The sequence below is a fragment of the Capricornis sumatraensis genome, chromosome 16 (genome assembly GCF_032405125.1).
Source record: "Capricornis sumatraensis isolate serow.1 chromosome 16, serow.2, whole genome shotgun sequence".
NCBI classification, from domain to species: Eukaryota; Metazoa; Chordata; class Mammalia; order Artiodactyla; family Bovidae; genus Capricornis; species Capricornis sumatraensis.
This window is the reverse complement of record NC_091084.1, coordinates 45,013,848-45,029,910: the sequence shown is the minus strand read 5'-3', so window position 1 is coordinate 45,029,910 and position 16,063 is coordinate 45,013,848. Positions and strand designations below refer to the sequence as shown.

The window sequence follows — 16,063 nt, the reverse complement described above, 5'->3', positions numbered from 1 at the left end:
TTTAAGCCACACCATGGAACTTGTGGAATCTTAGTTCCCTACCGGGGATTACACCCAGGGACCCTGCAGTGAGAGAGCCAAGTCATAACCACTGGACTACCAGGAAATTCCCTGACTTGGCGGTTTTAATCAATCAAAGCTCTAATAACTAGATAACACAGAAAGCCCATCAGTCTAGCTAAAGAAAAAAAGAGGTATGTTGTAAGAATGTATCTTGTAAGAAACTAAGAATTGGAATAGCTGTACTTCACAGGAACCAGAACTGCAAAGGAATCAGGACTGGAGGCTGATATCACTCCTCCTTTTTCCTTCTTCTGCCCTCTTCCATGGCATCTCTGCTCCCTTCTTTTCTCTGCAGACAGGCTTCCTCTGCATCTTCATTGAGTGTGCATTTGGTTTCACCATAGCCATGCTTTCTCAGGTTTACTACCCACAAGCAAGTCAAGATTTCCCTGGAGAATTTGTGGACTCAGCTTGACTTTTTAAGCCAGGTCGTGTAAGGTATACCTCATTGGTCTTAGGTATGCCATCTTCCCTGATTATCAAGGTCTATGGCTAGGGTGGCAGAACATGGGTTGGATAGTTATCGCAAAACTCATTCAGTATAGACAGTTTGAATGTGGATCACATTTCATATATATTTTCTGGGGACTTCCCTGGTGGTCCAGTGGTTAAGACTCTGCACTTTCAGGGCAAGGGCACAGAAGTGATTCCTGGTTGGGAATCTAAGATCCCCTATGCTGTGCAGGGCAGCCAAAAAAAAACCCAAAACATATGTATGTTCAGTACTTTTATCTAGCTATGTGATCTTGAGCAAGTGAACCTTGCTTTTCTTAGGCTCTTTTTTTCATTCCTAAAGGACTGTATTATATCACTGGTTATTAATCAAAGGCCAGCATGAGTTTGAGCTGTGGGACTTTTGCAAAATAACCCAAGACCAACTTCCAGAGATTCTGTTGGTAGGTCTGGGATGGAACCCAGGATTTTAAAATATATATACATTATTTTTAGTGTTTGTTTTTTTTTTAATCAGAGACATATAAAGAAAAAAAAAAAACCTGAATGAAGACCATATCTTACTCTACAGATAGCTATTGTATACTTTTTTTAAAAGTAATCATGGTTTCATGTTTATATTTAGAAATCCAAAAATAAAGAGACATAAAAATAAAAAGTGAAGGACCTGGATAAACAATGTCCTGCTTTAGCATGGGAAACTATGTTCATTATCCTGTGATAAATCATAATGGAAAAAATAGGTATATAGATATAGGGTTGGCCAGAAAGTTCATTCAGGTTTTTAGTTACAGTGTGTGGAAAAAACTGAACAAGTTTTTTGGCCAACCCAATATGTATAACTGAATCACTTTTGCTGTACAGCAGAAATTAACACAGCATTGTAAATCAACTGTCCTTCAAATAAATTTTTTTAAAAACTGAAGGACCACTACCTTGTAGTATTCATTGTATAAAACCAGTGAAGTCTTTTTTGTTTTTTAAAATCTTCCTGGTAATGCTGACATGTCCCGTGGTTCCCTAAAGGTCCCTCTGTTGCCATACTTCTAGTATTCCTTTTGAAAGAGAACATACTTTAAAAAATATTTCCCATTGCTTTCATTTTGTTCTCCCAAGGAATATATTTACATCCTAATATGCAAGTTTATATACATCAAAAAATAAAAACTGTATCTGCTGTGTGCATTAGGCCATTATTGTAAATTGAATTTACAGAATGAGGCAGCAAAAGGTACCAGTTATCCTCTGTCCTATGTCTATCACTCTACAACTGCATAAATTCTGCTGGCAGCGGCCAGAATGCATTTATCTGATTTTACACTGTGTAAGTGAATGCTGTGTGAGATTTCATCTGACAATGGAGTTTGACTCCTTAAAGTTTAAGAAAGGAAAAATACCACTGATTTCACATAATATGTTCCTTTTAAAAACTTACTTATTTTTAATTGGAGGATGATTACTTTACAGTGTTATATTGGTTTCTGCCATACATCGACATGAATCAACCATAATATATTCTTTATACAGATAGGCAAATAGGCCCTGCATAACTTGCACAAGGTCACATAGTGAATTTATGACAGAGCTAAGGTTATCTCTTAATTCTCAGAACATACATTAAGCATAAAATAGTAATGAAGTCATTTTCTGTAAATGGCTTTAGAAGCCAATTAGTATTCACTGGTAATAGCTTCTAAATGGCCCTTGAGATATTTCCCTTGTGATAACACACCAGGTGGTTTTTCTTTTTACAAGGACCACTTAAATACCTAGGCCTAGTTTATTAATTTAGCTTTCAAATTTTGAATTCTGCCCATTTTTGTCCTTAACGTATCCGCAGAATCACGTGTTGTGTTCTGTCCCATTAGTCAGTTGGCCTGGGTTGGTTTCATCACTGCATGGTTGGGAGTGATGAATTAGGAGTGGTTTCATCACTGCATGGTTAGGCTTTTGCAAGCTTGTGTTAGCCTCCTTGCCTCTTCTTTTCTTTCACTGTGTTCTGCACCATTACCAGTTTTCTCTTTTGAAACACAGAGCTGATCTTGGTCAATCCCTTGCTTTAAATTTTTTAGTATCATTTACTTTCATTATCTAGGTTTGCACTCCAGAATGATACCTAAAACTCTTCCCAAATGTGGGCTTAAACTTCCCTTTCTTTTTTATGGCATTGATTCTATTATATAGATATAATGTTCTTATATTAAGTTTCCATTTCTTCCAGACACACTTTCATACTTTTGGTGATACTATTCTTACTGCCTGGACTGCTCTTCCCACCCCTCTTTTTCAACCTTCAGATTTTTTCTGTAGACAGCTTGCCCTAACCTACAGTTCTCCCAACTTTTGAATTTTATCCCTCTAGAACTTTGCGTGGGCTGCCGTGATAGCAATTATTATATTCTATTATTGTCCTTCATTTATAGGACAGTTTAACTAGCTAGACTGAGAACCCTACCAAGGCAGGGGCCATATCATTTATTATTGTTGAAGTAGGTACTTAACCAGTCATTTGTCAGACATTTATTATTTCAGAACTTCTGCCATGGTAGAGTCAGAGGTGGGTGGAAAGGGAAGTTAGTATGGAATAGGATAAGAAGAGAGAGGTAGACATAAAGCAAGTTCCAAAAAGAATAAAATAGTTTGAGAACTGAAAAGATAAATGTTGGTTGTGATTGAGAGATAAAGGGTTTTATAAGGAAACATTTCCAGTAAAAAAGGAGAGGCTTCCCATTCCATTCAAACATTCTATACATGGAGATAAAAAAGGTTTTTGACTATGTGTTTATTGGCTGTTTGGAGATTTTTCCAGATGTTGTTTAGTCTCTGAGTCACGTCTAATTCTTTGCAACCCCATGGACTATAACTGACCAGTCTTCTCTGTCTATGGAATTCTCCAGACAAAAATACTGGAGTGGGTTGCCATTCTCCAGGAGATCTTCCTGACCCCAGGATCGAACCCAGGTTTCCTGCTTGGCAGGCAGATTCTTTACCACTGACCCACCTAGGAAGCCCGTTGTATGTTTTATTGCATTGCTGTTTCAATGGTTTTCTTTTAAGAGGTTCCTTTTGCTAGTTGGTGTTGCTATGGGTACTCATCCTACTGTATTTTGCAAGAATGCCTTTATGCTGGGTCTGTTTTGGATAATTAGAGCTACTAGTGGAAATAGTTCTGTTGCACATAGTGCTTACTAGTAATTCTCATAAAATTATGTCAATGCTAGTGACTTCAGTTGGTTTAGAAATAAAAAAAATTCTGTTACCAGCCTCACTTCTGCCATGCTGACAGAGACTTAAAGTCCTCAGCAGTTCTTCCAAAACTGGAGCTTCTGCCCCTTATGTCACCATCCCTGAGATGTGGACGTTAGGATAAGAGCAGAAACAAGTACATTTTTGGAAAACATTTTGAATCCTCTTAACAGGTTTTAAATTCAATCTTAACTTCATTGTTTTGGCTTAATTAAATTAAATGCCAAACCTCTGATAAATCTGTTTCATGCCAGAAATAAAACTTGTCCTAGGAGAGAATAACAGAAAAGATTCAGGTGTGGGCCTTTCCAGTATAAAGTGCTGCCACCACCTGGTCTGAAGGTGTGGGCTGTTGGGCTTAATCTTTTAGAGCTGGGAGATGATAAACTTCTTGGTGCTTTTAGAAAGGAAGAGGAGGAAACAGCAAGAACTCTGTTCTCATGATTTGGAGTCCCATGTTCAATTAATTTCTGCCTTTAAAATTTGTGAAAAGCTTAATTCCAGTTCTGCTAAAATAAAACTTATACACTAATATATATATAACATATATATATATTAAAACTGCTAAATAGAAACAAACCAAGATATTAACAGTTATTTTTGGGATGCTGGAATTACAGCTCACTTGAACTTTTCTCTTTACTCTTTGCTGTGGTAACCAAATTCGCCCAATGTATATGTGTTACTATTAGAATCAGAAAAATATCACTGTGAAATTTTTAAAATAATGGTTACTTTTTAAGGGAATCATAGAGACTCTTCTGGTTCTTGGAAATAAGAGAAATTTTCTTATTCAAATTACCATTTATTTCCTTTTAATTTTACTAATATATATTTCACGTACTATACAATTCACCAGTTTAACATGTGCAACTCAGTGGTTTTAGTAGATTCACAGAGATGAACAGTGATCACCACAGTTTTAATTCTAGAACTTTTTTAACACCCCCCAAAAGATTTTTAGTTCCTTTGAATTATGCTTGTATAGTTAGTGGTATAAACCCTTTACCCTAGCACTGTGAGGTATGACGGCATATATGATATAGACTTTGACACTGAGGAACTGCTAGGCTAATAGGGAAGAAAAGGAAACACAAATTCTTTAAAATAAGACAGCAGCATCAAGTGCCAAGTCCATGATACAAGCTAAATATTACAGAGATGCTGAGGATTTGAAGAATCTGCTCTGTTTAGAATGATGAGAACAGGCATCATGGATTTAGAAGGATGGAATTTCCTAGGCAGAGAAGATGTGGAGTTATATCTTTTTTTTTTTGTAAAGATACTTTCAAGCTTCACCCATTAGGAAGTGTGCCCATATTTTATCTAGATATTTTAACAACATAAGCCTACCTTTACTTAGAAAATTGTGCCCTGCAACATTTATTAATATACCATCATACATGAACATAGATAATTACTAGCTTGTAATTCAGCAATGACACTGAGATCCACTGCTTGTTTTTCCTTTTATTTCCTGATTTTTTATTTATTTTTTATTGAAGGATAATTACTTTACAGAATTTTGCTGTTTTCTGTCAAACCTCAACATGAATCAGCCATAGGTATCCATATATCCCCTCCCTTTTGAGCCTCCCTCCTGTCTCCCTTCCCATCCCACCCCTCTAGGTTGATACAGAGCCCCTGTTTGAGTTTCCTGAGCCATACAGCAGCAAATTCCCGTTGGCTATCTATTTTACATATGGTAATGTAAGTTTCCATGTTACTCTTTCCATACATCTCACCCTCTCCTTCCCTGTCCACTGTTTTTTAATTGATTTAACGGTTTCAAGGAAAAGCCTAAGACAGACTCTGTATAGCCATCCGTGTCCGTTTTGTGAAGACTGTACCACACCTTCTGTACTGTTATCCTCTAATGCGGGGCTCTCTCTGTCCCCCCAACCCTTGTAGCTCCTCCACACTCCCACCCCCCAACCCTGTAACTCCTCCACACCCTCACCTCCCACCCGCCACCATTTAAGTGTGTATCGCTGTAGTAGATCATTGCTCAGAATGATGAAGACCTGCCATTCCCACTTAGAATGATGAGGACCTGACCATTCCCAAAGTTTAGACAGCTCCATTCCAAAACAGCAGAATGATTTTTAAAAGTTGTTTTGTCCCTTCAATTCAGTTCAGTCGCTCAGTCGTGTCCGACTCTTTGCGACCCCATGAATCACAGCACGCTAGGCCTCCCTGTCCATCACCATCTCCCGGAGCTCACTCAGACTCACGTCCATCGAGTCAGTGATGCCATCCAGCCATCTCATCCTTGGTCGTCCCCTTCTCCTCCTGCCCCCAATCCCTCCCAGCATCAGAGTCTTTTCCAATGAGTCAACTCTTCGCATGAGGTGGCCAAAGTACTGGAGTTTCAGCTTTAGCATCACTCCTTCCAAAGAACACCCAGGACTGATCTCCTTTAGAATGGACTGGTTGGATCTCCTTGCAGTCCAAGGGACTCTCAAGAGTCTTCTCCAACACCACAGTTCAAAAGCATCAATTCTTCGGTGCTCAGCCTTCCCTTACAGTATGGTGAATAAAAATTTAAAATTATCTACCTTAGAAAACTTTATTTAATCTAAATATATCCTGTGAATAAATGAAATATATTAAATCATAGTGTTGTGCAGATTTTTAAAAATATCTAGGTGAAACCTGAAGATGGAGGGAACATTCATTATTTAGAAGCTTAAATATTTAGCAATATAAATAAAATTAATTTTTATCAGTTCTGATACCAGAATCAGATTCCATGAAGCATAATCATTTCCTTCGACACAGGGTTTATAAATATGAAAAAAAAAGAATAGGAATAAAAAGCACCAGGCAATTGAAAATATATTTATGAAATTTTTATTTACCAAAAACTCCATGTTGATGTTCAAGTGATAGGGGGTGTGACAGAACCTCTTTTGGAACCGAGTTCTCTTTAATAGAAACAAAAGAGATTTTTACAGCTCTTTGAAAAAAGGCCAGTAGAGTCATCTGTTTCACTTTGTTGTGTCTTTTATTTTCAGATTTCTCTCTCAGCTTTTAGCATCTGTTGTATCTCATCAGTCATGATGATATTTGCTCCATTATTTTGAAATCTTTACAATATAAAACAGCTTTTGGCAGAGTTATTTTTGAGCCAGGTACGACAGTCTGCACAGATAGGATGTGGCAGCACCATCACCACATGCCCACAAAGTAGAAAGTCATTCTTCAAGTTTCATGGTAACTTAATTTCTAAAATAGGTCATCTTTAAAAAAACCTCTGTGGCAATTTAGTTACGAATTTGTGTTTGCCTCTTAACAACCCCATGGACTGTAGCCCACCAGGCTCCTCTGTCCATGGGATTTCCCAGGCAAGAATACTGGAGTGGGTTGCCATTTCCTTCTCCAAAAAAGACCTCTAACATCAGTGCAATTGTTTAAAGTCTTATGGTGTTCAGTTCCACAGAAGTGATCTTCTAAAGTGATAGTGTGAAAGTGTTAGTCGCTTAGTCGTGTCCAACTCTTTGCAACCCCATGAACTATAGCCTGCCGGTCTCCTCTGTCCATGGAATTCTCTAGGCAAGAATACTGGAGTGGGTAGCCATTCTCTTCTCCAGGGGATCTTCCTGACCCAGAGATCAAACCCGGGTCTCTCTCCTGCATTTCAGGCAGATTCTTTACCATCTGAGTCATTTTTTTCCCCCACAGACTAGCATCATATGGATTCTGATGTCTCCCACAGGTGACTCAGATGGTCTAACCCCTTCTTTTTCATTGCTTTTGAAATTGAAAATGACTTTTACATTGTTTTTAGAACATATGTACATATATATATATTTAAAAGCATTATTTTATATGTATACTGTATTTTAATGGAGAAGGAAATGGTACTCCATTCCAGTATTCTTGCCTCAGGAATCCCATAGACAGAGGAGTCTGGCGGACTACAGTCCATGGAGTCGCAAAGAGTCAGACATGACTGAAGTGACTTAGCACATTATATTTCCAAAAATATTATTACATATACATATTATATCATTTTTTAAATTTCAGAATTTTTAAATATGTAAAAAAATGCACGCACACACTTTGTCAAGGAACAGTTGCATACCGCGGACCAATGTATGCTGCCTGGCTTAAGTTTCAGTTTCCAATCTGAGTGCTGATTATGCCCCCTTGTGGATCTCCTGTTGACTTCTTCCAGAGCTGCTGACTTCAGCCACATAACAGAACTAACCCGACTGGCTCAGGATGATAGAATCTTCATAAAATGATGACCTGAGTCTGGAAACCCACATTTTATCTTTTTTTTTTTTCTGAAAATTGTAACTTCATCTACTTTATTTCTGTGTAAATACATAAAATTGTACTTTTTGTTTCATCTAGATTGTCTTACAAGGACATGCAACAAGAGTAACTGCTAAATCTCAACAGAGTGGAGAGAAGGCCTTTCGATGTGGCTATGACGGATGTGGAAAATTATATACAACAGCTCACCACCTTAAGGTATATACAAAGGAACGCTGTGTCTAGTTATGAGGATACCTAGGACATTAAACGCCAACTTGATGTAGTATTCAGATACCATTGTTCTCCCCCACCTATCAAGATACAAATACTCACACTCATATACACACAAAAATCTGTGCAGATTTTAGAAATAAACTCTTTGAGGACTAGGACTCTGCTTTCTTCATCTTTGTCTCCCTTGTGTCCAGCATATGTCAGAGCATATGATAGGTCCTCTACATAGTTGAATAAATTTTTCTCAAATGTGAAATTTATGTAATTATATGGGAGATGTGGATATAATCACTCCATTAACAGTGATTTGCTGCAATCCAGCAAAAGTTGGTGTTGATTGTCCTGTCTGTCAAATACATAGGCCAACTATTTTGATTGAAGCTAAATACAATATACTATCACTCATTAAAAATAATAGCTAACTTTTATTGAATAACTTACAGTGTGTTAGGAAGTGTGCATTTAGCATATTTGGAATAGCAGCCCCAGAGCCCATCTCTACTGCCTATCAGTATATAACCTTGACATGCTGCTGCTGCTGCTGCTAAGTCGCTTCATTCGTGTCCGACCCTGTGCGACCCCATAGACACCAGCCCACCAGGCTCCTCCATCCCCGGGATTCTCCAGGCAAGAATACTGGAGTGGGTTGCCATCTCCCTCTCCAGTGCTGCTACTGCTGCTGCTAAGTCGCTTCAGTCGTGTCCGACTCTGTGCGACCCCATAGATGGCAGGCCATTAGGCTCCACCATTCCTGGGACTCTGGAGGCAAGAACACTGGGGTGGGTTGCCATTTCCTTCTCCAATGCATGAAAGTGAAAAGTGAAAGTGAAGTCGCTCAGTCGTGTCCGACTCTTAGCAACCCCATGGACTGCAGCCTACCAGGCTCCGCCGTCCATGGGATTTTCCAGGCAAGAGTACTGGAGTGGGGTGCCATTGCCTTCTCCCTTGACATGTTACTTGACCTCTTAGTACCTCATCTTCCTTATCTGCAATATTAGACCATAAAGATTATATACCTCCCTCAATGAGTAGCTGTGAGAATTAAGTAAGTTAATTCTGTGCCTGTAAAGTACTGAAGAGAATGGCCTGGCAAGTGGTAAAAGTTCAGTAAATATCGGGCATTGTCATGAGTATTCATTTGTCACAGTAGCCCTCTGTGGTAGGTACTATTATGCCCCCATTTTACAGAGAGAACTTTGAGGCTGAGAGAAGGCAGATGCCACAGTCACACCACCAGTCAGTGGTGAAGCCTGGCTTCAGATCAAGGCCCCTTTGGCAGCAGCCTCCACACTCCTAACCTTATGTTGTGTAGTGTCTCCTTGTACTCCTAGCTCCCAACAGGTACATGTTCCGTACAAACACCTTTGAGCAGTCTAGAAAAGCTCACACCTCCAATATTCCTATTCCTTACTTAAAATGAGTACATCTTAACATAAAGCACTTGGTCTATATTGAGAATTGGTAGTTTTTGAGAAAAATTATCTTCTATCTTTCAAAAATAATATACAAGCAACAAAATAATTCAGCAGTTGAGGGCAAGGAGGAAGTCTTTGTGGAGACCATCTACCTGCAGAATGCCTCAAGGAAGCAGACTTATGCTTTTGTTTTAATGACAGGTCCATGAGCGGTCACACACAGGAGACCGGCCTTACCAGTGTGAGCATGCAGGCTGTGGGAAAGCATTTGCAACAGGTAAAACCTCGAGTTATGTTTCTTGGTTCTACTCGGGAGTCAAGCAGAGACAGGTCAGAAGAAGGAACTGACCGCCTGCCTTGGTCTGAATTAGTGGGTGTGCAGTAACTAGTTTTCCAGTCTCTCCCTTTCTTCCTTTTGTTCCACTTGATCTGTTCTCTTTGTGTTCTCATTTTTCTCCTCAGACCTGTTTCTGCCTATTGTGTTCATATTTCACTTCACACACTACTTTCTTTTAGTAAGAAACACAAAAGCTGAGCAGTAACACTGACTCAGAGTTTACCATTAGGACAGACTCAGGGGGGAACCATGATCTGGGGCTTAGCAGTAGGATGGGTCCTGCCCTGGGACGCATGTAGCAGGGCCAGGAGTGGTGCCAGGCCTCCTGAATTCTGCTTCACTCCATGCCTCCATTCTGCTTCAGGATTTTGGAGTATGAGTAATGCACATGTAATAAGATGGCTGCTGCTGCTAAGTCGCTTCAGTCGTGTCCGACTCTGTGTGACCCCATAGATGGCAGCCCACCAGGCTCCCCATGGGGACACTTTAAAAAAAGAAACACACAGTCTCTTCTAGTCAGAGATGAAACTGTTGAATTTTCAGCAGGACAGTCCTGATCTGTCATGCTCTAGTACCTGTTTAATAGTTATTCTGTTGTGTGTGCCTATTATATCCTTGGTGTTTACTATACTTTTCAATAGCTTATTCTCAGTGGGCATGCTTACAGGAATCTTGTATAATTAAGTTTCTTTTAAATTTTTCTTAAAGGTTACGGATTAAAAAGTCATGTCAGAACTCATACAGGAGAAAAGCCATATCGGTGTTCAGAAGATAATTGTACCAAATCTTTCAAAACTTCAGGAGACCTACAAAAACATATCAGAACTCATACAGGTACTGGTCTGAAGAAATACTCTATCTAGGCAAGGAGTTCTTCATCTGCAGGGAGGGACTTGGGGAAGTGGTTTCAGGAAGCACTTCAGGGAGTCAGTATCAAGGGCTTCGCTTAAACTCATGAAACTCCATGTAGTTTGCCATTTGTGCAGTCTGTTGTTTCCAGGATGAGGGCCTGTAACATTGTTAGATTCTCAGTGGGTTCTGTGTTCCAAAAGATTAGCAGTGGCCCTAGACCGCCAACTCTATTTTCAGGAATTATCTGAGCAACAGGCTTATTTACCTAGGATTATATGTCCACTTAGTAGCCCAACTGAGACCAGAACCTAAGGCACCCAATTTCTTCTCAGTTTAGCATGGCTTCTCCTGCTTTGACATTGACATTGAAGTCGCTCAGTCGTGTCCGACTCTTTGCAACCCCATGGACTGTAGCCTACCAGGCTCCTCCGTCCATGGAATTTTCCAGGCAAGAATACTGGAGTGGGTTGCCATTTCCTTCTCCAGGAGATCTTCCCGACCTAGGGATCGAACCCGGGTCTCCCGCATTTTAGGCAGACGCTTTACCGTCTGAGCCACCAGGGAAGCACCTGCTTTAAGCTGCTCCTAAAAAAAGAAAAAAATCTGATGTCCTTACAGCCCCACAGAAAGAAAGGCTTGTTCCTTTCTTGTGATCATCTTTCTTACCCTTTAAATTCCTTCTCTACTTTTCCTAAGGGGTACTTTGTTAAAATCTTCCTTCCCCTCCCCTCCTCTCCTTGTATTTGATTATTTGCGGATTGGTGTTATAAAGGTAATTATTTGCTTTGGATTAGAGTTGGAAGACTTTCAGAAACTGTTGATAAGAGATGCTGTTATAAGCTGTTGACTAAGTAATATATTGATAGCATAAGGTCATTTAGTTTGAGATTTTACTGCAGATGTTTTAAACATAATCTTACCACTTTGTCCCCAGATATTTCTAAGTATTCTGAGATAATTTAGCAAATTTTCACGGAGGATTCTTCCCGTCATCAGCGTTTAACTTTTAGTTCAAATATGATTCCAGATCGGCTTTACAGTGTTCAGGAACAAAGCTGTAGGTCCCTGCTTCTATTTCATTCATGCTCTTATTGTTATATGAAAGGCAAGTGTTTCTAAGATCCTGAGAATAATAATATATTCAGTGAGTATTTTTAATGTATATTATGTATGAGACACTAGATTTTAAAAAGACCAAAAATTTTTTTAAGTGTTATAGAATAAATAAAGGAGGAGATAAGCTTTTAGGGGATTCCAGGGCTATTTCTAACTTAATCCTTATGCTTGACTCTGTTTTTCTTTTGTATTTCTTTGTGGTGGTATGTAGTTCTTTGTCGCTTATCTCAGTTCATTTTTTAGTATGGCTTTCTGGATGACTCCCGTCTTGGAAAGTCATGTAATCAGTGATGAGTTTTGAATACTATTCAGGTTTTCCTGTTTAAATTTACGTTTGGAGTAGACAGTGCTGTTTGCAGAAAAAAATAAAACAAGAAAAACAAAGGGAAGCTCAATACAGAAAGGCTGTAGAGTCTGAGCATGAATGATCCTAAGCAGAATTGAAGTATAATACATTTTAATTATCTGTGTATTTTTGTACCATTTAATGTATTTCCCTTTGTGTTTTCAGGAGAAAGGCCCTTTAAATGTCACTTTGAAGGCTGTGGTCGGTCTTTTACAACATCAAATATTAGAAAAGTGCATATTAGGACACATACAGGAGAAAGACCTTATTACTGCACAGAACCAGGATGTGGGAGGGCGTTTGCCAGTGCAACCAATTATAAAAACCACGTGAGAATACACACAGGTAATAGTCTCTAGTTCTTGGTCTTCTATCTTTCAAGGCTCAGTTTTAATTCCTGCCTCTCCCATAAACCATTTGCAGGAATCTCTTTCCTCCTTCCCACCACAGCAGTGGATTACATAACTTGAACAAACTTGACTTTACCATTTATACATTTATTTATGCGATAGTTACTGCATGTCTGCTGTGTGTTCCCCTGCTAGGCATCAGAAATGCAGAGATAGACAAAACATTGTCAAGGGCAGTTGATTTAGGGAGGGGTAATAGACATAATTGTTGCAGAGTATCTATGTATATATTTTTTTACCAGCTTTATTGAGATATAATTCATACACTGTACAATTCATCCATTAAACAATATGATTTCATTGTTTCTTTGGTATATTCACAAGGTTGTGAGAGTCTTCCCTGGTGGCTCAAATGGTAAAGCATCTGCCCGCAATGCAGGAGACCCAGGTTCGATCCCTGGGTTGGGAAGATCTCCTGGAGAAGGAAATGGCAACCCACTCCAGTACTCTTGCCCGGAGAATCCGATGGATGGAGGAGCCTGGTAGGCTCCAGTCCATGGGGTCGCAAAGAGTCGGACACGACTGAGCGACTTCACTCACTCACTCACAAGGTTGTACAACCATCACCACAATCCAATTTTTATAGATATTTTCTCCTTTTTTTTTTTTTTACTTTTTTGATGGTGCCATTTACAGCACAAAAGCTTTTAATTTGATGCTCGGCTTTGTGGTTGTATTTCTTTATAGTTGACATATAGTTGATATACAGTTTTGTATTAGTTTCAGGTGGTTGTATTTTTGATGAGACTGGAGAGAAGAATGAGAGGATACATTAGTTTTATAAGAAATTTTTAGTGTATTATTTTTATTACTCATATTAAGAGTAAACTTGTGATAATTCAAAATTAAAAGACACTTAGAATGGAATGTTAATTGTGTAAGGTAGTATTTCTGAGGCTACATTCTATAGACCCTAGATAACTCTGGAAATATTTTCAGGCATCTATAGCAGTTGCTTTACTTTGAGAAAGGTACATTAATAAGTTTGGATACTGCTTGGGAATGGTACATTAATAAGTTTGGATACTGCTGTGGATAGTGAGGAAGGAAGATTTAAAGAAAATGTACTTTTTTGGAAAAACATTACTCTGTCAGTGCTACAGAAAGAAGTTAAAGGGAGGTGAGGCTATAGGCAAGGAGACTGATGAAGGGCCATTGGAATATGTGAAGTGAGTGAGCTGGAGGAGGATAAAAATGAAAGACATTGAAGAGGTATCAGCAGAGGACCTGATGACCAACTTAGTCATGAGGAATGAGAAGAGCTTGTCATTCTAGCTTGTGTGATAGATTCAGTGATAATGCTAACATGAGGAAAACCAGGTTGCGAAGGGAAGATAATAGTGTGGGTTTGCAATATATAGTTCTCTGGGTTTCCCTCACCACCTGAACTCTCACCATCTGTATATTTGCTGTAATGGTTTGTAAAATTTTTACTTATAATTTGATTCAAATTGAAACCCCACTATAATGAATCCACTTGATACATGCATTTTTCTATAAAAGGAAAAGATTTTAAGTTGCATATGAATCTAAATGAGAGAACATAGAATACACTGTAGTCATATTTCTAATGCCATCATATCTTATACTCACATTGTATATTATACATTACTTTTTTATTATACATTATTGCCATCATCTTGCCTACATTATTTGTGTTTCCTAAGAAAGTGGAACATTCTGTGAAAACCTCAGAGGCCTGGAAAAGAAGGCTGTAGATTAGAAAGAAAAAGTTGTCTTATGCTGATATAATCTGCATTGCTTTCTATCTATCTTTAAGATTTGTTGTTCAGTTGCTAAGTTGTGTCTGACTCTTTGCAATCCCTTGGATTGCAGCACGCCAGGCTCCCCTGTCCTCCACTATCTCCCAGAGTTTGCTCAAATTCATGTCCATTGAGTCAGTGATACTACTGAACCATTTCATCCTCTGCCCTGCCCTTCTCCTTTTCCCTTCAGTCTTTCCCAGTATCAGTCTTTTCCAGTGAGTTGGCTCTTTGCATCACATGGCCAGATATTTTTAAGATATTTCATTTTGAACTTACAGTACATGTTTGTGGTGTAGAAAGAAAACAAAATTCCTATTTGATACTCTGATATTATTGTGTATTACACACAAACTTATACATGCTACTGAGTTCAGAGTGTTAATAATTACATAAATGATGTTTTAAGTTCTTCATATTATGCAGACATTCTTGGTGGGTTAAGAGCCTTTTTGTAACATTTGGGGGAAATGGTTGGGGTTTGTAGATGGATTGGGAAAACTATTTTTCCCATCTAAAGTAGTGGAATATAGACTCATTACCTGAAAGTTAGCCATTCAGAATGTTTTATGGGCAAATTAGATTACAGAGGGATGCCTGCTTCTCAAGTGCCTCAGTGGGAAAGAATCTGCCTGCAATGCAAGAGATGCTGGTTCAATCCCTGATCAGGAAGATCCGCTAGAGAAAGACATGGCAACCCACTCCAATATTCTTGCCTGGAAAATCCCATGGACAGAGGACCCTACAGTCCATGGGGTTGCAAGAGAGTCAGACACAACAAAGCAACTAAACAACCACAAAGAGGGATGCCTACATTAAGTTTGGCCACTATGATCTTTGGAATATGCAGGTAGAGTAGTGCTTTCAAATGTGGCTGTATATCAGATTCACCTTTTTAAAACAGACTGATTGCACAGATCCTGTCTGCAAAGATTCTGACATAGTTTTACTGAGGTGAGGTCCAGGTATCAGTATATATTAAAAATCCTCCCAGTCTCTTAAATGCATACATGGTTAAAAGTCACTAAAGTAAGGCTGTCCAGTGGTGGTTTAGTTGCTAAGTCGTGTTCTACTCTTGCCACCCCATGGACTGTAGCCCGCAAGGCTCCTCTGTCCATAGGATTTTCCAGGCAAGAATGTTGGAGTAGGTTGCCATTTCCTTCTCCAGGGAATCTCTAAAACCCAGGGATCAAACCCGGGTCTCCAGCACTGCAGGCAAATTCTTGATCTATTGAGCTATCAGGGAAACCCCCTCAAGGATATCCAGTAGGTCGTCGTAAATGTTGGCCTGACCCAGGAAGTAGGTCTGGGTTGGAAGAAAAGATTGGCTGATGACCATCAAGTAGATAATACAATAAAAGCCCACATTATGTATAAGTGGAGCATAAGACTCAGCTGTGTAAAATGCGGTCCATTTTGGAAGGATGATCAGATGACTGACCCAGCTGAGACTGCAGCTAGCCGTTAGGAAGCTCTAAAGTGCAACTCAGATCCATTTAGGTCTCCATGCAAAGATGTTCAACATCGCTGTCACCCAGGAAATGGTAAACAAAACCACAGTG

The 16,063-nt window shown here is 39.1% G+C and overlaps 1 protein-coding gene across 3 annotated transcripts in view; it reads left to right on the top strand.

The window, feature by feature from the left end:
• The window catches only part of ZNF143 (zinc finger protein 143), a 60,081-nt gene that overhangs the window by 25,087 nt on the left and 18,931 nt on the right, over positions 1-16,063 (top strand). For all 3 annotated transcript variants that reach the window (XM_068988638.1, XM_068988636.1, XM_068988637.1), the window contains exons 8-11: positions 8,125-8,244; positions 9,879-9,954; positions 10,723-10,848; positions 12,494-12,673. In XM_068988638.1, the coding sequence (XP_068844739.1) occupies positions 8,125-8,244; positions 9,879-9,954; positions 10,723-10,848; positions 12,494-12,673 (502 nt within the window). The remainder of the gene's footprint in view (positions 1-8,124; positions 8,245-9,878; positions 9,955-10,722; positions 10,849-12,493; positions 12,674-16,063) is intronic.